Genomic DNA, 24,007 nt, shown 5'->3' on the forward strand with positions numbered 1-24,007 from the left:
CAAGATATAGAACATGAGATTTTCAGCCCTGGTAACTATACATGTTATAAGCATCTAGGTAGACCTCTACTTACTCAAAGATGGAGAGTTTTAATTTTAATTATTTACACTATACAAAGGACTCCAATATCTGTTTTTAGTTTCATGGTTCTACTACTTCTCATGCGTATGGCAGAAGCTCCTTTCCCTGAGGATACAGTAGCTTGGAAATGGAAAATTTGGGCTTTACGTAATAAAACCCACGCTTGGGCTTCTGCATTCTTTCAGTTTGCCTTCATTCTTGAGTGAGTTCTTATTAACTTGTAGTTCTGCGAAGAATAAGTAATTTAATACTAACTGGGATGTACCATTCATAGAGCAGATCTGAGCAAGTTCAACTCAAGAACACCTAAACCTGTAATAGCAATCAATCAGCTATTTAAATGCTTCAAGAAGAAAGTCGGACTTCAACTAGTTAAACTACTGTAGACACAGATTTCCTGGAGTTTAAAGGAAGCATTTTCCTTAATCTCCAGTTACAGATTTACATATGAGCTAGTGTTTTCAAAACTCCAGTCTTATATCAGCTATTTTGCTGATATTCAAACAAAGATTCTCACCAAGAGAATTTTGCCAATATTCAAAGATTTATTTTCTACATTTTGTCAGGAATTAGTATTTTTGACATGACGCCAGTAAAAGGCTAGGTGTCAAAAATGAATTTAAGACTGGATTACAGTAAACGCAGTGTCAAAAACCGCTATGCATAAAGCTGTGAGCGAAGGACAATTTAACAGAAACGAAAAGGAGTTAAAAAGAAATGGCTGGAAAACTATGTTGATTTTACCCTGCCACCTGAACTACTCTAGCAGCATTACTGTACAGTTTGCACTCAAACAACATGGGGACTGATCTTGCAGCATGTTTCAACTGGCATCATTTCAATGAACAGAACGGCTCTTGACTTGAAAGAGAGTAATACTGATTTTCACTGCTCTACTACCTCTGAATCATTCAAATATGCCCTACCTGCAACAGAAAAATACACACTGATATTCAGGCAGTTTTTTCCTTCATGTGAATTTTCAGGGAAGGTTTTGGATGCAATTAGCTAAAATGAAGTCATAAAATCTGAACAGATAAGAAGGAATTTCTGTGGAAAGGACAGTCTTGTTAGGCAAAAGATGCCCGCAATGGAAGTAATTTACAGCAGTAAACACTGCAAAGTGGCCAATGACCTCTTTTACTAAACAGTTATAATTTTCTGTAAGTCATGAGAACAGAGTATTAACTATATCTGTAACTTAACCTCTTTTGGGACCAATAAAACAGTCTGTTCTGATGAAGCTCTTAAAACCCATTCAGTATGTAATGAAAAGCATCTGGAAGGCTAGCTTTCACTGACACTGTTGAAACTTCAACTGTTTAAACATGGTTTATCAGTTATGAAGATTATCAGAAAAATACAGCACAAACTAACATGCCCATCAGGAATAGAAAGCCAATTTACAGCGAGAAGGTTGTACAGGGCTCAGGAACTTGGTCACAGTATGGAGAGGCTGCATGGGGCCAGACAAAGTATCTGGTTTAGGATGAGGATGAGGAAGATGAGAAGATACAAACAGTTGGAGAGGAGACTCTGTTCTTGAGAGAGAAGATGAGGAAGTATCAGAGGCTAAAAAGCGAAACAAAGAGAATGGTGAGGGTGTGGGGGGGTGGGAAAGAAAAAAAGATCCAACAGGGTTTAATGGACTCATGGATGCCAAAAAATGCAAAGCATTTATTTCACCATTCAGTAGATGGAAATGGCTTCTACATAAGTAAATATAATTTCTTCTGAAAGCAACATTAAAAAAAAAAACCACCCTGTACTCATATGTACTCTCCTTCCATACTAAACTACATTAGGGGGAAAAAAAAATCAAAGATTTTTGCACTATGTTCTAATGCATAAATTTGTAAAATATATTAAGGGGAAATAAAGATCAAAGTTTAAAACTCGGCTACTATTATTTCTTCCTATAATAAACTCAGTGGACTACAGCCAATACACAACAAATCAAATAATCTGTTTTTAAAAAGATTGAGTACAATTTACCTTAACCAAAACAGCCAACTGAATCTCAAGTGATTTGCCTATGCATATCTATCTTTGGATATGAATACCATGCCTGCCTGCCTGCTTGTGAAATTTTACTTCAGCGATCGATTCATCAAAACTTTTTTTTTCCCCTCCATATTTATTTCGTTCATCAATACATAAAAATACAGGTGCATGACACTCATGGCAAACTAGTTGAAATAGAAGGCAAACTTGAAGTACATTTGCCACAGTTATTGATTAGGGCACTAGAATTGACAGTCTAGGCTTGTAGGAAATCCACAATATGCTCTTCTCTACACTTCAAAGGTTACACAAATTTAAACTTGAATCATTTAATCATTTCTGATTATGGGATTGGTAAGAGCTCTATATAGACTGGTTTTTAAGACTCTTTTTTTTTTTCAACTTCTGATTAATCTAAGAAAAAGAATGTTTTAAACCATTACAGTTAGATGTTTTTCTTTTTTTTCTTTTTTTTTTTTTTTTTTAAGATTTTAAAGTTCAAATTGCAAGTACATAAGACTCACATTTGAATTTTAGCTCTCGTTCTTAGTACTCACATTGGCCAACTCAGTCTAGACAGGCAAAGGAGATCATCATCATACTGGCAAGCAAAATTAGGAGAGGGGAAACTTTTAATCTTCATGTGCATACACACACATGAATGCATACACATGGTAGCCTTATACAGCATAAGAGGAGGGAAGCAAACACTTCTGTCCTAAGAGCATTTTCCACAATACCTTTCCCTGCATACTCCTATTTTAATATTTGCTTATTTATTTAAATGTCAAATTCCCTCTGCGTTTTACTAAACTGGGGATCCACAGAATTTGCACGAGCTCTTTCGCCTATAAGGTCTAATATCTCGACCATCTATTGTTTCAACCATCTAACTTTTGTGAACAATGTTTTTGACAGTCTGCTTAAAGTTTTCTCACTCAAACACTTTGACAAACTTGACTTCTTTAATTTATAGTACCATGAAACTTTAATTTCTGCAATTTTTTTAATATAATTTTCTGGCTGAAGAATTTTGGACAAAACTTGGATATGGAGCTTTTTATACGTATACTGGATAGATAAGTAGGTAACAAGCTCTAGTACTTACCAGAATTTGTGAATTGGTATTGTTAACAAGGTTTCATCTGCTAAAATTAGCAATTAAAAAAAAAACAAACCAAAAACCAACCCTAATCTCCGCCCCCCACCAAAAAAAGGAAAAAAAAAAAAACCAACAGAAAAAATAAGAGGTCCCTCCAATCCATCCTCCACAATTACCTTTTATAAAAAAAATAGTCAAAAAGGGATCCTATATTTTTAATTTCCCATCTTGTCCTCCTTGACAGTAGAGATAAGCTCTAACAACACAGCTGAGATTCAGAAAAAAAGCCAAATTGGAACTTCTAGAAAAATCAGGACATATGTATAGATCCTGTTTTCCAATCAAGATATTGGCTGCAGGATTTGAATCTGGGGCAAGCTTCCTGAAAAGCTCACTGTTTTGGAGGGCTCATCTTTACTTAAAAGCATTGAAAATAGGCAGTCTTTAAAAAGCATCAATTCATTATGCCTTGAAGTGTGGCAGATATAAAATAGGACACCCCGAAGGTGTAGATGAAGATCTTCGTGTCCCCATAGGGGAAAAATAAGCAAAACCCCACAGCTAACCACAAAAAACCTCCCACAGCACACCCCCTGCACCAAGCACTTTTTTGAAGGCATAAAATAAATTATCTGTCTATTTATATATGTACATGAAGTCTTTAAAATCTAGTTATATCCTTATAATGAAACAATGAGCTAGAGTTATACAGACTTATATCTTATACATTTTAATTATTCAAATACAAGACGACAGAAAATTCCACATTAGGAGCAGTAAGCTAAATTATGTCATAGTTCAGACCATATTATATTGCAATTCTTTGAAATCAAGTGACTTGATCTTTATAATCAAAACTGTTTGCCACTATAGCAAGCACAGAACACTTTTTGTTTACTTACATGATTTCAAAATTGAGTGAACATTTGATCCAACTTTAATTTTCAAAAGTTAAGTGTCTAAATTGGATTTTTCTCTACTGCATAATTCTGATATTTAACAAAGACATACGTTACACATTTCAATGTATCTTAATTTATGGGTCAGTGTATTCTATTTCATAGGCTGGCAACTTTCCCATAAGCGTTTGTTGTCAAAGTGTGATGAAGTAAAAATTCACATCTGAAAGGGTTCAGGAAAAGCATGCAATAGATTTGAGATAAAAACCCAGGAAACAGAAAACTCTCCATATCTAAAATGCATGCAACATACTGTAAAGGATTTTGGAACTAGCATCATCATGGTAATTCCTTCTGCGATTTTCACAGAATGTTTGGCTCACATGCTTTTTAGTTATATGACTTTTAAGGCATATCAATTTGCATTGTGATAACTGGATATATTAAAATACGCAAATTACATATTGTTAATATATACTGACATGTAGCAACCTCAGCTTTTATGTAGTGCATCTGTGCATCACAGTTTTTGATATGTATATCAAAATATCACAGTATATATGATTTGTAATAAAAAAATTTACTTATAATGGCAAAGCTATGTCTACAGTAAGTCAATCCATCCACGTAATTATATTTCAATATAAATATAATATATTAGACATTTTAATGAATTTAATTAGCAAATGATGTCTTTGGGTTTTTCGAGATTAAAAGTTTTCCAAAAATTTTCTGATTTACCTTTTAAAAAGAAAATCTGTGCAAATATTAAATAGACAAAAAAGCATAGGACTTTGGCAAATAGGCTAGTTCAGCGTACTGATTTTTAGCCCTTGCATAAGAAAATACAATTAAGCTCTGCAAAATCCATCCTACAGATACTTTAATTTACAGAGAACATGGTCAGCAAGTACTTCATAAATAAAATAATTTTTAAAATCTTGTATCACACAATGTCTATTTCCACCTACAATGAAAATATGACTTCATTTTGCAAAATAAAAAAACCCCACCTAATGCAAAATCTAGCTATGGTCCAATCATTTTACATATTTTATTGTTCAAATGCAGTTCTTACCTGTTTCAGGATCACTGAAATCTGGTAACGTAATTGTATTAAGCTGTCGTCTATCAGCAATAGCTCTGTCTAACAGGCTGCTCCCACGTCCAGAATCACTGTAATGAAGTATAGAAATTGTAAGCTATTAAAATATAAAATTATATACTGAGATACAAGTTGCATGCTGCCCTCCTCCCACAAAGGTTCTTGCTATAAAAGTTCTTGCTGTGAACAAATTTAGTACCAAGCAGTACTAACCACTCACAGTGCATTAAGCCAGCTGCATTAAAACAGAATTTAGCTGAGCAAAACTAAATCCACACTTATTTCAGCAATTCTGTTTTCATCATTAACACAACCATGAAGACAACACAAGTTTCTAGTTTGATTTACAGAAAGGATTTATTGTACCTTAAACTTTTATATAATATGAGGTATAGCTCTCATAGGAAGCTGAGATGGCAGATGTAAGTTTCAAAACCCACACTTTTCCCAGACTGAAGAGAAATACTAAAATCAGGACTCTAATTTTAGGTAAAGATGTTATAAAGATGCCATAACTACATTTCACATAAAAAGGCATCACTTCAATCTCTAGAGTTTTGGGGTTTTTTCTTGGCTTTTTTTTTTTTTTAAGGATACACACACACCCCCCTATTAACTATCTAATGTTGAATTTGATCCTAAGCGCACAGTAGGAATATTTTGAACACTTCCAACACCTCAGGAGCCTGGGCAGTAGCAGTGGTTTTCACTGGTTGCTCCTGTGGACAAATGCACTTAATTTCTACTTCAGTTGTCACTCAGCATCTGTCCCTCAGGCTTCTTGTTGACATACTTGCTGGAAGACTAATTGCTCCTGGAACTACTATTAAAGATTCAGCAGAAGAACAGGGACTGAAGAACTAAGGGCTCCTTCTGAAGATGAGGTGAATATTGAGAAACACTGACAGAAAAGTGCGAGGAAGCACATATGGGCACTCCTTCTTTAACATTATATGGTTAATACAGTAGTTTCATTTTTAAGATTTTAAGTCTAGCACTATTCACTATCAATTAGGGAATTAAAATAACTAATAACCCCACAAACTTAAAAATAATTAAGCTTTAGAGCAATTGGGCTCTTAGCCCAACTTGGCAGAGTGCAAACTTTTGTGTGATTTTCACTAAAGAAAAGTAAAGCTTAAAGTAAAGCCTGAAATACTTTAATCTGAACTGCAAGACTGGAATTCTGTACATCTTTCCATTTGCCTTAATTTTAAAATCCTCTCCTTCTGAATTTCAACTGAGAGAAGAGCAAGAAGCCTTTCAGCAACTCTTTGTAGTTGCACACTTCAAAACCCAGTGAAACAACTTCCTTTCTTTGTACAGTTGTTACTAAAATGGTATAAATTACATTTTGCATTACCCTAACATTATTGCAGGACTGATTTCCTTACAAAATGATGCCATTATAGAAATCCACAGGAAACAGAAGGGAACTTTCTGGGACACACACTATCAGCTATAGTTGTTACATCAGTTGGTGCATATTTTCTGGTAACCACTCCATTAATTACTTCCTCAATCCACAAGCAATGACATGACAAATGTTGCTGACGAGGATTAGCATAAGTATCTTCTAAGCATAGCACTGGCACTGTGGTCTGTTCATTTTCCTTAGGAAAACTAAGAACTGGAAGTGAATTGAACTATTTTCTAATGAACTTCAAGCAGAAGGCTGAAGATAAACATATAAACCTTCCAAGCTTTGCACTACAAAAGTTTTAAATTCATATTAATCATCTCACGAGGAAAATGTTTGTATGTCAATTAAAGACAAAAGAAAATTGTTCTAAATCAGCGTAAAAACGTAAGGCACAGTGTTGCATCTAGCCCTTACTTTGTGTGGTGTATCTAGTTACACATAATTTATTTTCAATATTAAAAGTTTATTGAGCACACTGAACCCAAGTTTACTCCACAAAATCTGATTAACTGTAAGAAGAAATATTTAATATAAAACATAGCTTATCAAAAAAGTGAGGTCTTATCTCACTGGGAAAATGATACATCAAAATTAGTTTTCGGAACAGAAGAAGATGTTTCAAATAAGCATAAAGGATATATAAATCTTCAAAAAAAATAACATTCTAAAATTATTTCAAGACCTTTTATTACTGGCAGACATAATTTTCAAATGATGCTTTTCAATAAAATGAAGCATGTGTTAAAATTACAGAGGTTGGAAAATTTAAGTTTTCACAACAATCCTGTATCATCATTCTTCAGTACATCTGGAGTGCAGTTGGGTGAATAGAACTTCCCAGTCACATTCCAGGTCTGAATGATAACTTATCTCAGTCAGATAGGTCTGGGTCACTGTAATGAAGTGAATACCTTCACAATATGCAGGTATTCAGCCCTTAAATTTCACAAGGACCATCCAAATTAAGGTTACAGCTTGGTACCCATATTCACTGTTTGATATAACTCTGAACGCATGATTTATGAAACCTGTCTCCTTCCATCATGACACTTCATCATGACACATCACCCATAGCTCCTGTCCATTCTATTCCTAGTTTAATTTTAATTTGTTACCATAAACCAGAACTTCAAGAAAAGCTTTAAATGTCAAGATAGAAAAGCAGTAGAAACTATCAGATGCAAGGCAGTCTTCGTTAATTTTTCCACTTAGATGTTCTTGAAGGAGAACAGCGACAGGAGAGTCAGCAAACGTTGCTGTTTGAAGCTGATGCAGCCAAGAGTGAGTTTTCACAGCCACTGCTGATGTCTGAAGGAAGCAGTCCTTAACGTGTATCTAACACGGCACAGCAGCTCTTGGCACAACAACAAAAAAGTAACAACAAGCCATGACTAGAGCCCTGATCTGTGTAGGGGATGTAACAGCAGAGATGGAAGGTGAAAAGTTGCACTGTGACTGACTCGGGTCCTTTCCCTGGCTTTTCCTGCCACACCCTCCCAACTCCCCTGCTCTGAATTGCTCACTCGCTCGCTAAGGAGAGAAGCAATTTTCCCTCTTTGGCCATTAGGCCAACTGTCTCAATCTTCTTAAAGATGCGCACGTGTTTAGGTAACAGAGATCGAAGTAAGAGCAAAAGCTGAGCAGGTGATGTTCATCGTACTGCTATACAGGTATCTGATGCCACCTGGTACAAAACTCTTCTGCTGCTGCATCTCTTCTCTAGAAACTGTCAACCCTTCAAACAACCAGATAGCAGGAAATTCTGCTTGTCCTTTTCTCCAGGTACTTGATAAACCTGTTGCATAGCACCAATATGGATTTCTGCAAAGTGATCTTCACGTTTTTTTCACAGCTTCTCTAAACATATATGGCAAAGGACCTTCGCAGAAGCATTTTGGAAACCTAAATAGGACTATATCAACTTATTCAAATTCTTGCTAATGCCTTTGAAGAACTTAAATAGGTTCACAAGCAAGGCTCCCCTTTAAGAAAAATCCACGCTGACTTTGCAAGCACATCGCATTTATCCCTGTGACCTCTGATGTTTCTGTAGTCTTAACCAAGTCATCCTTTATTTTATTTAGCGAAAGTCCTTGAACTAAATTTCCACTACAGAAATCTCTCCACTAGCCAATATAAAAGGCTCTATAAACCAGATCAGTGAAAAAAACCCAAACAATACCAGTACATTGAGCCCCATGAAGCAGAATGGCTGTCTGTCTTAAACTCTGTAATCAGTCCTCACCACTGCAGACTTTATCAGCTTTAGCATACCTTACTTCACAGAACTCTGTGTAGTTTCTCAATGTTCATCAACTGGTATCTTTACACTTCACTCTCCAGATTCCCAGAGGATTAGTTTGTTCATATGAAACACCAGACCAAGTAAAAGCAGGACTGCTGACCTAATATTGGCCTGAAAGGCTACTGAGCAAGGTACTGAGCAGCCTAGAATTCTACAGCATCTTACCTTGGGTTAGTGAGATTGTAGCAGGATTTCCAAATCTGGAGCATGTGTTTACAGGTAAGGAGTGCTTCATCTGGACCTCTGCACAGGGATTCCAATTTGACTTTCGTAAACAGCAATCTAGTGAAAAGCAAAAGGAAATTAAAAGAGAAAGGAAAGAGATTCCAATTCAAGCAAAACATTTTTAAAGATAGCTAACACCATTCCAAACTGGAGAAAACATAACTATATAAATACAACATATATATATAGATATATATATATAACATAAAAGAACAGTGTTAATTTCAATAATTGTATCATGAAGTAATTGCAATAGTCAAATATCTAACATCAGATGGCCTTTCCAACTGGAGAGAAACAATAGTTGACAGATTTCTTTAAAAAAAGTTAGACAAGACAATATAGCTTAGTGAATTAGCAGGACCACCAAAAACAGTACTTCATATATTGAGGAGAAAAGAGACGTCTTCGTTAAACAAAATCTTTACTACTTTTATGAGAAAGGTTCAGATGATAGTTATCTAACATGTAAGTCACGGAAAAAAAACCCACTCTTATCAACTTCTATTACAGGAAATGGAAGGGGCTATGTTATACTGAAAAAGATACCACTAGACTAGATAGATCCATGGGAGGTAGTCAGCATTGGTAAGGTCAACAAGAAAGTGTAGTTCCACTCTACGTTATGTTGCCATCAGCAGGCACTAAAATTGATGTTTGACTTGAATTTTGAACACTTTGGACATTTACAAGTGAGAACCTGAAGAAAGCACATCATTGACTAAATATGCAGCAAACATGTTTGCTGAAAGCCACTACAAACTAATTCTGATTTCAAAGTTGATGTTTCTAATGGCAGCAAGACAAATAAAGTGCATGGTCTCACAAGATGACGACTGCATATTCCTCTTACATTCCATGTTACCAGTAGAAGGTTCTCCACAGAGATTAACTTAGACACTTTCCTGGATAATTAAAGAATATAAATGCAACATGACAATAAAGGAGCTAATGGATTGGCATGTGCATTTATAGGAGTCACAGCATCTGGGAACGGATAATACAATGGAAAAAACACTAATTTAAATACAATTTTTAGTAAATTGCAAATTAAAGAGCACAAAGCAGGAGGGGAATATGCATATAAAACTGTTAGCCTACTTTCTGTTTTTAAACCCAGGTGTAATTTGGCATTTTATTTCAGTGCAACCTTAATCATCTTAAGTGAAAAATTTGTATGATTGGTCATATGGTTTGCGTGGGAAGACTGAGAAGGGTGTAGAGGGTGGGCATGTGTGAAAGCTCAGAACTTTCTTATCCCAAATATGAACTTCAAGGCTGCTAATAGTAACTGCAAACTGCCAGAGGGTTTTCTCAAGAATAAGAAGTGACATCAAGTGTCTCAGCAAGTTACAGTAGCTTACAAAGCTTTCGTGTTGTACTGAGCATCCTTTGCAGAAACTACCCAGCACGTAAATCTGAAAATGAATCACACTACCTTAATTGTACCATGTGTATGTTGGTGGGACTGAGGAGGAAACAAAAGGCAGGTCACTGAGTTAGTTTAAGAGAATGATCACCTGTGGATAAGCAAGGTAAATAAGGTCATATGGAGTCTCATCTGATGCCTTGTAGGAATGCAGAACAGAGTAATCAGTTATACTAGTTTAGCTTTCTTCCTATCAGTAAATTGGGCTTGAAAATACAGGGAACTATATAGATACTTTAAAGTCATATTTGATTTGGCAGAGTGGTCCTCTCTAGATATTTATTTAACTGTGACTGTATCACTGGAAGAAAAACTGTCCAGGTCTGTCCATCATTTTACTCAAGAGAAGGACAAATGACAAATAGCATCCACTTCCCCTCTCACTACTACATCTATTCTACCCTTAACACATGTATACACACACCCCGCCCAAACAACAAGACCTAGGCATAAAAACTCAAACCCAAAATCACAGGAATCTACCTCATACAATCCCTTCCCTGTTTGTCTGTATGTAAAAAGAGAAGAGTAATATTTACGGTTTGAAGATAAGTTCAATTTTTTAACAGTCGTGATCATAAAGTTATGGAACATAATAAATTCAGCAGCACGGAATTTACAAGTCATTCTAGAAAGAAGATAATCATAATATATACCTTATTATGTACAGTTTAGAGATAGACTGAATTTACATTAAAGGCCTCCAAGCATCTAAGACTTTCAGGAATTCTGTAGCAGAGAAGGCACAGGGTCAGTCAATCACTAAGATTCAGCATGCGAGAGCTAAAAGAAATACTGAGCAGGAGATAGAAAGGGATGGGATTTGATTATTAAGAAATAACTCAAACAGAAGCACAAAAATATCAGGAGTATGTGCAACAAAAATGAAATAACCTGGACTACTAGTGCAGGATTCAAGGGCAAGAAAGCAGAACACACATACATGTAAGAATTAAAGCAATGTATCAGAGTTTGATGCTTTTGGATGCACTGGGCCCACATGCAACATTATCCGTTTCTTATGCAATATGACAATCAAGGGGATTGGATGGTTGCATGTTTCCCAAAATACAAACAATAAACAAAGTATGATAGAAAGATATTCAAAATTCTAATAAAGAAAGGCTAGGCAATTCTATCTAATGGGGGAAAAAGTACACTGGTGTGGGATCATCCACACTAAACCAAAAATAACCTTTTCAATAGGAAAGGTTGCATTTATAAAGCCACACAGAGCAGTTTCCCTGGGTCCAAGAAATACTTTGACTATAAATCACAAAATAACTAAAACACTTCAGAAAACTGAGATGGGATGTTAATAACAAAATGAAAACCTGCCAACTAAACGTTTACTTAACAAATGGGAGAAGAAAGAGGAAAGAGGCAATGGGCAGGAGGCACACTATGTGACAAACAGGTCTCCCAAATTAATTTTTCCAAGTTCCTCTGAAATATGGCTGGAGATACGAGCTGATAACAAGATAAACGAGCAGCTCAAGGACAAGTATTATCAAGAAGGTTTTAGAAACCATGAGGTAGATCATCTGAAAAAGGATTTTCTGAAAGGTTGGCTTCAAGCATCTGTGGAAACAATTCTTCTGGAAAGCAGCCTGCACTACTGACACAGAGAATTTTAAACTTCACAGGGATATTTTCACACCTGTTTTTAATAGACTATTAAAAATGGTGAAGAATGGATAAAAACTACCAAGAGATAAGATAATGAAAATCAAGCTGTACATTTTATGAGCATCATGAATTATCTGGTCATGTCTGTTTGTAAGAGTCAGAGGTTTAAATTACTGACACACAGTGCAGAACAGAACATGACAGAGTAACCAAGGCATGGTGGGATGGCACTCGTGACTAAGAATGCAAGTGCTGAGCAATTGACAATATTCAAAATAGAAATGAAGAGTAGAACAATGTGTGTCAGCGACACGTTGAACTGGAATAAATATAACAGATAACAAAAAGAGAAATCTGTTTCGGTCAAATCCTTTGGGGAAGGAAAGTAGGTAAAACAGGTTCTGTTAAAGACATTAGCCTAATGGGGCACTTGTTCCAGCATCAGAGTTTGATATGGATGCAGATCTTTAGCATTAGATAAAAATAAACTGAATTGTATCATTTTAGGAGACTAATTACCGAGACAAAAATGGAGAACAAATCAAACTCTTAAGTGGAAAGGCTTAGTTATTCTTAGAGCTAATAGCTGATAAATTTATGAAATAGCTACTGAAGCAGCTAATGACTCCATTACTTCAAGACTGTTCTCACTAACTAATGAGGACATTATAAAACAGCTGCTGGTAACCTTATCCATATATTACTGGATTTTTATTTAAACAGAGAATGAAAAATCTCAAATGGGTTCATAACTAGGTCTTTGAATTTCAGTGGCATACAGACAAATAATTTGATAGCAAAGGTTAGCAAAGACATCCGAGATACAGCAGAAGCCTGGCATTTACCACAAAGACGCTAGAACATTTAAGGATCTGCATCTCAAGTTGAAGGGGTAAAACTCGATATTTGACAATCCAATCATTGATAACATTGTGCAAATAAGACATCAGAAACATGCAGGGATCCTGTCAAGAATAGCAAGGGACAGAGAGAGCAGAGAAGAGAAAGAAAAATCAGCACAGGGAGTTGCATCTTAGGTACACAGTCAAAAGTAAAGTTCATCTATACCTGAACATGTTATTATACAAAAAAAGTTACAGTCTTTAAAGGCTTTTTTGTACCTAATTAGGAAAAAAAGAAAATGTGTATACTAAACAGGGCTAATGGGATGAAGACTAAGGACATTCAGGAATGAACCTCCAAATTCCACCATAATCCTTATCTCTGCTGTCTCAGATATGAAAACAATGACAAATGGAGAACAGGAACACTTTAAAAATGATTAAAGTTAATGCAGTCAAAAATAATCTATTTCTCAGAATTATAGAAACAGTGACACATAAGATTGTCCTTTCTACAGTAAAAACTTTAAAGAAAATATCACTTCTGTAATGACTGGGGAACAGCAGCTATATTACCAATGTTTTTTTCAAAAGAGAAGACACAAATACATACAATATTAACATGCAAAAATGTATACAAAATAGCATACAAAAATGAAAGGAGTATTAGCTAACCTTGTTAATGGAAAAATGGGTTATAGTCTCACGTTTAAAAAAGAGATTGTACCAAACAACCTGTGTAACAGTTATTCCAAACCAGAGCTGCCTAACAGCCAGGTTCATCAAGTTGAGACAGCTGTGAAGAGGGCAGCGCAATTCTGGAACGTACTTGTTAGAGGAAGAGAGGAAGAGACAGTATCATTGTACAGTATTCCAAAGAGACCACATCTGGAATGTTATCCAGAATTCTCATTATAACACACACACAAGAGAAATTTCAAAGTGGAGCAGCTGCAGAGAAAGGCTGTGAGACTGATCAGCTGAAGAGTATGAAAAAGACTTCATTTAGTCAGTTTAGCAAAAAAAAAAGCCAAGAAGAGAGATAAATTCTATCTATAAATAAAGATGAGACAGTACCATGAAGGGAAAAGAACAGTTATCTAGAGGATAGTGTATGCACAAAAATGAGTATATATAAGGTCATACAGACTATTAAAACATTAAGAGTGGAAATTAGATCTCAAGATAATAAATGAAATTGTAGAAAAGACTGCTTCCTCACAGTTTGTTTTGGATAGACTGCAGAAGAGGTGGAGCAAATAAAGTAACTTCTTAAAATAAAGCTGACAAGTTCATGAAAAGTATTACAGACAGGACAACTGTAACAATGAAGCCTTGTGACTTCTGAGGTTCTTGGTAGTGCCCTATTTCCTAATCAGTACAAACTAAACCATTAAATCACGATCTGAAGCTTTCTGTCCTAGCCAACCGGTGTAATTTGTAACATAGTTAAGAATTTGTGAATCTCCAAAATAAAATCTGTCTTATTTATGTTTCCTTGAGTAAACTTATTAAGTCTTAAGAGAACCTTCTAAATTAATTTAACAGTTTGCATTTCTAACTTCAGCTAACAGTATTTTACACAATAATCAACTACTAAGAGATGGTAGGAAAGTAATTAATATACTGGGAGTCCAGGTAACAATCAACAAACAAGAACCATGCAGAAAGTGTCAAACATAGCTTGGTCTCACCGGACAACATTAATTTCTCTAATAGCTTAAATACAAGAATAAACTTTATATATAATCACTCAGATAGATAGCCTGTTACTGTATTAGAGCATAAAAGAAAGATGACAACTACTAGTTCTGTGTAGAGTCATATATTTCATTTTAGTTTCGCATTTAAGTGCCCATTTAATATATTCCACAACTTCAAATCCTGGAATGCTAGGAAAATTCAAAATAAGTTGTTCTGGTTTTAAACCTAGGCATTATGTTAAAAAAAAAAAAAAATCACAAAAAAATCTCATCAAGTCTAAACTTGTGAAATCTTAAGACTAGTCTGACAATGATCCTGTATTTAAAAAAAAAAAAAAAATTTCACAAAAAGGGTGATGCAGAATGTAACACTATAGAAAGACATTGAAGTCTGAATTTTTTTTTTTTTTAGCAGATAACGTCGGCTTCTTTACATATGATCTGAATTTACAGGAAAAAATAACTATGTTGATGTAAAACTTACATTCACACGCATACTTCATACAGTTGCATCTCATTTCTGTAACAAACTGTCATAGTATCAATTGCTCCTCTAAATTAAATCAGGCTGACAGAGGCCCCCGGAGTAATTAAAGCAGGAAAGCAGCACACTGAATGTATAAAATAAATTTTGAACAAATATTATTCAATGTCAGTGATTTGAAAGAACCTAGATCTATTCACCTTGCCTAAATAAAGTGTTAGCAAGTCACTTCTTGCACTCAAGAATTACGTACATAGGAAAAACTTCTGATGACTGTTACAGGAAACATAAAAGAAATGAAGAAGTAGAAGGAAGGCAAACCTTAGCAAATTCAGTTTCTCTTAGTACATACCATTGGCAAGTGCCCTTCTGACAATCTTGTTGCAATTACTCATAAATAAATGGTTTAGAAGAAAAAGGTTAAAATGAAAAGAAAATCCTAGAGTTCCCAGCATTTACTTCATTCACAGTCCAGAATTTGACAACAGTTTACTGTCTGCAAGCCTGTAGCTTCTTTTAAAAGGAGGAGGTAGGGCGGACTGCTTTAAGACCCTTCACTCAGGAGTTTCACTTAAATACAACAGGACTCTAATTTATGTGTAATACACTCTCCTTATGAAAAGATCCTTATAACAGCACAGTAGGAAACTTTCCAAACAATCTGTTCAGCAGGACGGTTTAATAGGTCTCAAGCTGGATTTCTTTTTAAAAACCCAGCATATAGCTATAGGAACCAATAGAGCCTTTGCACTCTACTGCAGAACCACATCATAAAAATAACTGACCAAGAAGCAAGTAAGAATGCCAGCAAAGAGGTAATTGAATATAACCCCCAACAAAGCAATTACTCTCAAAATAATTAACACAATCCTGTCCAACAGACACAATGCAGGTGATTCTCTGTGTAAAGCAGTGATAAATGATACTGAAATATTTTATGCAGTTCTCGTTTACATGAAAACTGGCTACACTTCAACAGTGCAGCAAGATAACTGAAAGGCTAGAGAACGTGCCCTGCTATCAGCAAGAACAGTGATGTTCTTATCAGAAAGGACATTTGGAGGTGACCTCATTACAGAAGGTACCATCAGAGTATGAATTCACCAGTATTACAGACTGCTTAGTAAAGAATGATATAAAAACCAATGGCTGGAAACAAACCAGGGATCAATTCAAATTAAGAACAAAAACACAGTCTTAATGAAGAGTGCAGCTGAAGCACTGAAACAAGTTACCACATGCTGCAATGGTTTCTCCAGTTTTTGATGTGTTCCTATCAAGCCTGGACATCTTCTGGAATGTATGTTTTAGCTAAACCTACATCAATAGAAAAACTAAAGCAAATTTAGCAACTTCTGATATGTGGAAGAGCGGGGGTTTTAAAAATTGATCCTCCTGGCTTTAAACTCTATTAATTTGAGTATCCAGTTTTGACAGCTGTCCCTTTAATGTTTGCTGTAGAAAGCTTAGAGCTTCACATTAGTCAACTCCAAAACATCTGCATGATCATCAAAACACAAAATGACACAACTGCAAAAATTCAACCTAGAGGGAGAATGACAACATGAAACTAGATAGAATATGAAATACATATAGTTTTATAAAGGATTTACTAACACATTCAGTGATTTTAGGTGCATCATTTCTACCACCATGATAACCAAAGCTCAGAAAGAAATTCATAGAGGTGTCTGCTGCAATTGCAAAGTGAACCCTTGCAGAGTCAGTCTACTCCATTTGGAGCATTCAAGGGAAGTTTTATTATCAGGAAAGTTATAAATTTAAATCATTCATTACAAAACATGAAAAATCATCATTTGTAAGTACCTTGAAATAACTTTTTGCATGATTGAACAAATTAATCTTATTTCCTGGTGATTTTTTTTAATTCCTGTGACATTGCTACCCAATCAATTTCTCTCGCCTTATCCTGAAGCCAGTTTCCTCTTTCCAAATTAATCACATCTGCTTCTAATTTTTGTTCAAAGTGCCAACAGTCAGGAATGAATCTCAATTATCCAAGTCGTATTTGCAAGCTAACAAGACACAATTATTGAGAAGATGTTACCGAACACAACTATCAGCAATGTCTACTTAGATTATTTTTTCATCTGCTCCTATCAATTCTGTTCCTTCAGGAAATCCAATTGACTGAATCATTGAATGTCCAACACCAGCAACAGGAGGTCAACCAACCAAATTCAATTTTGGAAATTAACACAGAAAAAATCATTTAACTTAATAAAAAATGTCTCCTAAACTGTTTCGCATACAAACACCAAGCATACTCAAAAGATGTGAAACCTGTCCCAAGTGATTCAGGAAAAGGGACAGACTTCTGTAGTGTCAGTATTAATCATAAGGGTGATCTCCTCCAACTTTGGTTGCACAGACCTCCAGCAGTGAGAAGCCCATATACATACAGAAACATAGAAGTAGTAAAAAACAGGCAGTTCAGATTGCTATCTGAAGCCTGACTCTCAAACAAGCAAAAGATGCAACAAAAAAAAGCCCTCAAGCCTCCAAATAAACAATTTTATGGAAACCATGAATAGGTATCCTTGGTGTGCACAGATGGCTTCCGCTGCACTCTTCGAAATATTATTCCTCAGATATTTGTTCACAAAGCAGTAGCATTGCTTCTCTGCAAGGAAAAGCAGCAGTCAGTCTTGTGACTTTTGGTGCAGTTTATTTATACTGTATTCCATCTTATGAACTCAATGTCCTTAAGAAAATGTAATTCTGTAAACTATAATGAAGATAGTTTCTGACTAAAGCCAGAACACATTAGTTATACTTGAAAACTTTCTGTTTTCCTTCCTCGAATTCCCTGCGGCAGCCAGCTCATGACCCAAACTGGGACTCTTTCAATCAAGTTTCAAAGAATCTACAGCCTAGCAAATATAATTCAGGGATAAAACCCTGAGGCCAATGAACAATTTGTTATATAAAGTAATATCTACCTATCAACAACATATTTTTTAATGGACCATTCTGCAAAAGCACATAACAACTAAAGGCGAGTGTGGGGGGGAGACAAACCCAGCATAAAAAGAAAAAACACAAGCAACTGATACTGTCTTTCATGACTTACAGAAAAATCATTCCTGAGAACAAATTCATTTAACTCCGAAGATAGGATCAAAATGGTATGGATTTGAAAAAGCATGTTGTCAAATGCTGACAAGAATGCACACACCAATCTGAAGGACATGATTCTGGCAAGCCCAGTAGATCACTACTTCTTGTCCGATCATATATTACTGCCCTTTCCTCAAATAATTCCCAGTGCTCTATTTATCAAGGAAAAAAAAAACGTGCAGGTTTAACCAGCACCACACACTGTAGTGCAACTACAATCCACCTTGGGAAAACAACAGTGTAGTCTATTCCCTTTGATTGATAAATACACCCCTATCCCACAAAACATCAGTGTATGTATCATCACGCACTGCATGTACCAACCAGCTTTTCTGTTCCGCCCACTCAGACCACTTCCAGTAGGAAACAAGTTTGTTAATGAACTGAGAGGGATTATTAAAAGGTTCTAAGACTCTGGGAAATCTATTGTAGCTCAAAAGAGTCCTTGAGGGTCAGGAAGGAAAGGATTTAACAGTTTTCAGAGGAGTGACATATTGGCCTGATGCTTCTGTGAAATATTCTTGGAAGAAAAAAAATTTCCATCACACTTCAACAAATGTAAATGTTTAAACTGTGAACTTAGTCTTCAGTTGTCTTCAAACCTGTTACCATATGTCTTTCCTTTTTGAGTGTACTTAACATTAAAATAACATGCTCGTGCTCCTCAAATAACCCATCTGCTGTTCCATACTTCTGCTGCTTTAAAAGCTTGTCAGCGGCTCTCCACTGCACTTCAATTTTCAGCAGAAAATTAACAATTAATATTTATTTTTTATTTTGCCTAATTACACTAATTTCAGGCACTATACGCATCTTTAAGTGCTCCAACACTCAAAATAACAAGGGAACTCCAAATTGCTAAGATTAAGAAAACAATATCACTAGCATTTTGTTAAGAAACCTGTCTCCCTTGACTGAAAATCTACTTTTGACTAACCATAAAGTAGAAACAGATGAAAGTGTTGTTTCAAGATTTCATATCACTCAAAAGACCAATAAGATACAGATTCCTCCTAACAAGCAGATAAAAAGACAGGAAAGAGTCATGGAAAGGAGTTTCTAAATAAGACTCCTCAGGTAATGGCACATATAAGTACACTATATATATTGCACAAGATACACAAGCTCAATAGGAACCAATGCAACGCAACCACTATTACTTTACATCACCTTGAATACACCTTCAGACTGCAATGCACAGCTCTGGGGCTGCTTATACATTCAGAGTGAGCAATCATTGGATTAAAATAAATAAAATTCAAGGAAAATCCAAGCAACTAAGATCTCAAGCCTCCCTCACAGTTAAGTACTCTAGTAATTTAGAATATATTGTGGCTTCTTCCCACCTACTCTCTTTGCATTCAGGGCAGCACGTCCCTGCTTCTGTTTCAAGAGGAGAAATGGATCCTCACACCCAGTCTCCCACATGGTTTGATGGTCTAGTTTGAGAAGAACTCAACTTGCACTTCCTACTACAGTGACAATTTACCCAATGAAAGGTGGGGAAAACACAGTGTAACGTTAGATGAATTCGAATTCAGTAGGACCTGACTGAGATTAACTATTCAGATTTTTCGGTGCTGGTACCTACTCCCACTATCTCGCCAGAGCAGGGTATTCATAATCTTTGCAGTAATCTTAATCTGTTCAGTAATCTTTTATCTAGAGATCTTTTTGTCCTGATCAAAGCACTCAGATTCAGGAGGCTTCAGAGGTTAGCTAGCATTTAAAAGGCAGGATTGTTGTAGTGCTCTGAAACACACGCTACTTGTTTATAAGTAGAGTGGTACAACTCAGCTGCATTTAAGCTTACAAAAGTTTGAAACTGATAGTGCTGTATTCAGTAAATATCCGGCATTTTGATTATTTCTGGAAATCATTACTACATACCTATTTTCATTTTTAGAGCTTTCTATTTCACCATAGTTTTTTTCCTATACCGCTTAAGGTCTCAGAGAGATTGCATATTAGTGGTGTCAATACAACAAACAAGGGAAGAATAATCAAAACTATTCAAAGAAATGCTATACCTTGCTGCTAACAGCAAAACGTGATGTTTTGCTCATTCCTTCCACTCTGTTAGATAATGAGTGGATAGAATTCTTTGGCTCTGAGGACTTTTCTTTCCACCTAACCTAGAGGTGCACGGAGCAATATAATTACGTGATTGGCCACATTTGCTCAGCAACTTTCTAGCTTTCTAGTGCAGGAAGGTTATGCTAATTTAAGATATGAAGGTATGCTTGCTAGATGCCTCAAATATGGAACTGAATTGTAGGGAACGCATGAGATTTCAAGGTTAAAAACTGACAGGCACATATTTACTGACTGCAAGAGAAGATTGCTGAAAGTATCCACTTCTCAGCATGACTCACAGTGTATTCTATAATTCCTGGCAACCTCTGGCATTTTACAAGGCTGTAGTATCACAAACTTCTGAAATTTAGATTTTTTTCAAAGAAAAGCCAAAACAAAAAGAACATATAGCTGTGAACAGGGCAGGACAGCACTCAGTGTAGCAATGCAGTATACAGAAGTATGCATATAAGAATAACTAAAAGACATGAGAAACTAACAGAAATCACAAGCCTATGTTTTACTGTAATATTGTTCCAAGTACAGAGATGTATATGCTGTAAAGCCACCAAAGTATCATTTTGCACAAGGCTGAGGTAATAGAATCTAACAGAAATATAGAGAATAGCAAGCAACTCTTGTACTATTCAGCTTACTGGGATGGCAGACACAAATGAAAGATAAAACATAAAACTTCATGATATCTGAAGTGCTTAAAAAAAGCCAATAAAGTACCATAGGCGAATAATCAATGTTATTATAATCAAAAAATGAGCAAGACGTAGAGGCACACAAGAGGATGTCTTCTCAGTCTGCTAGGAAGTACTGTGAGATTATATTGTTTACAGAAGTTGCAGAATAGAAAGTGGAATCAATGATACACTAAGTATATGTGGTATATATTTTACAATATGTACATACAGCTGTCAATCATTTCAATAGCATCAGATACAGCGTGCAAGACAGATTGCACCTTGAAGTTTTTGCTGATAAATCCTTGCAAAAATTACCCAGTTACATAAGAAATCAAGGCAAATTTATATTACTGACCAGATGTATCGGGCGGGCTGTCACTAGCAATTGCAGAGAGCACACAAGGAATCTCAGTCATATCCTTGATTTCTCTGGGATCAGAAGTAACTTGATAGCACTAAAAACAAGACTCTAAAAAACTGCTAGATATGCACACAGCTGTGTTTCACCTTGGATCTTCAGCAATTGTTGCCACATCTGATGATGATTCCGACTGCCAAGGTATCCTCTCAATTCCTTGATCGGTACCAGTAGGTTGGACATAGCACACTGGTATCACCATGGTGTGTGTATTATACAACAGTACTACAATCTGAATGGACTATTATGACCCATATGAGTAATATACATACATACATTGATAGAAGATCAGTACTTTTTAAACAACTCATGCGACAAGTTTAACCACAAGATGCGGTTATAAACAGTATGGAAAAGTCATGAACCATGTTTGAAAAACCATAAACACCTTTCGAATCCTCACAGAGGTAATTTTAAACATTTTACTGATGATCCTTGTTCTCGAATTACAATAAGAGAACTGCAACTTCAGAAATACTTTGTGTAGAAAGCAAACACGACATTCACTCACATAAGTTTCTGGATATTCACTCAAGGCCATGTCAATGATATTCAAAGCATCATGATAGTGTTTCTGGGCTGATACAGGATGGCAAAGGAGATGAAGAGAGTTTGGCATCATCTCCTTGTAGTTGCAGGAGGCCTGACGAACATAACCCAAAGCTTCTGGTAGCTGTTAAAAAAAAAAAAGGCAGAACAAGAAAGCAGCACTATTAGAAGTATTGCCTATTACTTGATTGCACATCCATAAAATTTTCAAAATATTCACCTGGATACCATGTAAAGTCTATAGATTCCTGTAAGACACTACGCAGAAGTTTAAAATGACCTGATGCTTTACAGGAACAGTAACAGATCAAATAATGTATTAACCCCGGAAAATAAGATACACTTTTAATAAAACAGTTCCCTTCAGCCCTTTGAAATAGTCACTTACTATTTTTTCAAGTATTGGTTGGATTTCAATACGATTTGAAAATATTTTATTGTAAATACATTAACTAAAATGTACAACTAGACTGCAACAGTAATTTTTCTTGATGTGGAATTTCATGACCTCCTCAGTTCATGTGTTTTTTGCTCTAAAATAAACACACTGTTAAACCAGGAATTAATTAAGCAACATGAGAAGTTTGGGAATTCTGTAGTACAAGTAATACTTGCTACTGAAAATTATTTTATGCTATTAAAGTGACAATCCATTCCACTTTAATGTGACATAGTCCAATGTCTCTGCTACTCTTAGTAATGCAAAGGAGTCACCTAGATTATGTAAACTACTGTGCTCAAAACTACTTCCTAAAATAAACATGACACAGGAAGAGGCTTACATGACCATACAAAGCAGCTTCACATTATCCAATCATGTGATATACCGTAGAATTCTAAATCCCTTAAATATAACAGCTGTACAAGTTGGACTGAGCTCTGATCTCTTATGGCTTTAAAAATATTTTCCAGTTTTCTTAAACACATTTTGGTAATTTGTTCACAATAACCAAACCTCCTACAAGTATCAGAAAAGGCACAGATACTAGTAGATACTCAAGATTAAGCACTGTCAAGATCATTATAGACTAGATTCAAGAGTCCCACTCTCCAAGTAACCAGTCTGAGCAGAGATTAACACTAACAGGTAAAAACAGGGTAAAAACTGACTTCTTTTCCTGCCCATCCAGCACATAAATGCTGAAACTAAAGAAATTGAATGACTTGTGTCCTATTTCTGATCCTAGCTAGAAGTACTGTGGTCAAGAACTCTGGAGAAGTGTACAAGACTGAAAAGTGTTTGGAGAGAATTATTTGAGAATATTTTGGTTTGTGTTTGTTTTTTTTCCATATATATGCATATATGCACAACGAAAACAAGTCTTCAATGAGAATCTTCATCGGTGTCCATCACAAATTCAAATTCTAATCTTCATATGACACTGTGAGGCTGCACTTTTAAAACACAACTAACCTGTCTGGATATGGCAAGCTGCAGTGCCAAGTAAAATGCTGCCAGATGATCCGTTGGAGACAAACTGTGAGCCCTTAAAAACAAAGAGACAAAAACAAAAAACCAGTGACTTTTCCCCCTGTTAATACAGATTAGACATACACATGAGTGCGTATATATTCACGTATCCATATTCAGATCTCTTCACTACATGTATGCTCATGTTCTGATATGTCGTGTTCATTCCACTACTTTCCAGTGATGTTCATGACTTTTCTCATACTTCCCAATCATCCTTGACCTAAAGGAAGCACTTTGGGCCATTAAAGAGTCATTTTAAATATAAACTAATTATGTAACTTCAGTATAAATCTTAAAAATGAGCAATACAAACTGATTCTACAATTAAAATATACTCCTAAACAACACTAGAAGCAATTGTCTAAGAACGGATATAATTCCTTAAGTAGAATTTTCTTACAAAAAAAAAAAAAGAAAAAAAA

General features: G+C 35.6%; 1 protein-coding gene across 3 annotated transcripts in view; it reads right to left on the reverse strand.

Annotated features, from left to right (window-relative positions):
- The window catches only part of TTC7B (tetratricopeptide repeat domain 7B), a 146,797-nt gene that overhangs the window by 43,048 nt on the left and 79,742 nt on the right, over positions 1-24,007 (reverse strand). For 2 of the 3 annotated variants that reach the window (XM_086612889.1, XM_086612888.1), the window contains exons 14-18: positions 23,526-23,598; positions 22,074-22,235; positions 21,678-21,679; positions 9,086-9,202; positions 5,166-5,263 (exon numbers count right to left, since the gene is read on the reverse strand). In XM_086612889.1, the coding sequence (XP_086469015.1) occupies positions 5,166-5,263; positions 9,086-9,202; positions 21,678-21,679; positions 22,074-22,235; positions 23,526-23,598 (452 nt within the window). Of the gene's footprint in view, positions 1-1,489; positions 1,655-5,165; positions 5,264-9,085; positions 9,203-21,677; positions 21,680-22,073; positions 22,236-23,525; positions 23,599-24,007 lie in introns of all 3 variants that reach the window. The other variant, XM_086612887.1, reaches the window with a different exon arrangement.

The sequence above is a fragment of the Tauraco erythrolophus genome, chromosome 6 (assembly GCF_009769465.1).
Source record: "Tauraco erythrolophus isolate bTauEry1 chromosome 6, bTauEry1.pri, whole genome shotgun sequence".
Classification (NCBI taxonomy): Eukaryota; Metazoa; Chordata; class Aves; order Musophagiformes; family Musophagidae; genus Tauraco; species Tauraco erythrolophus.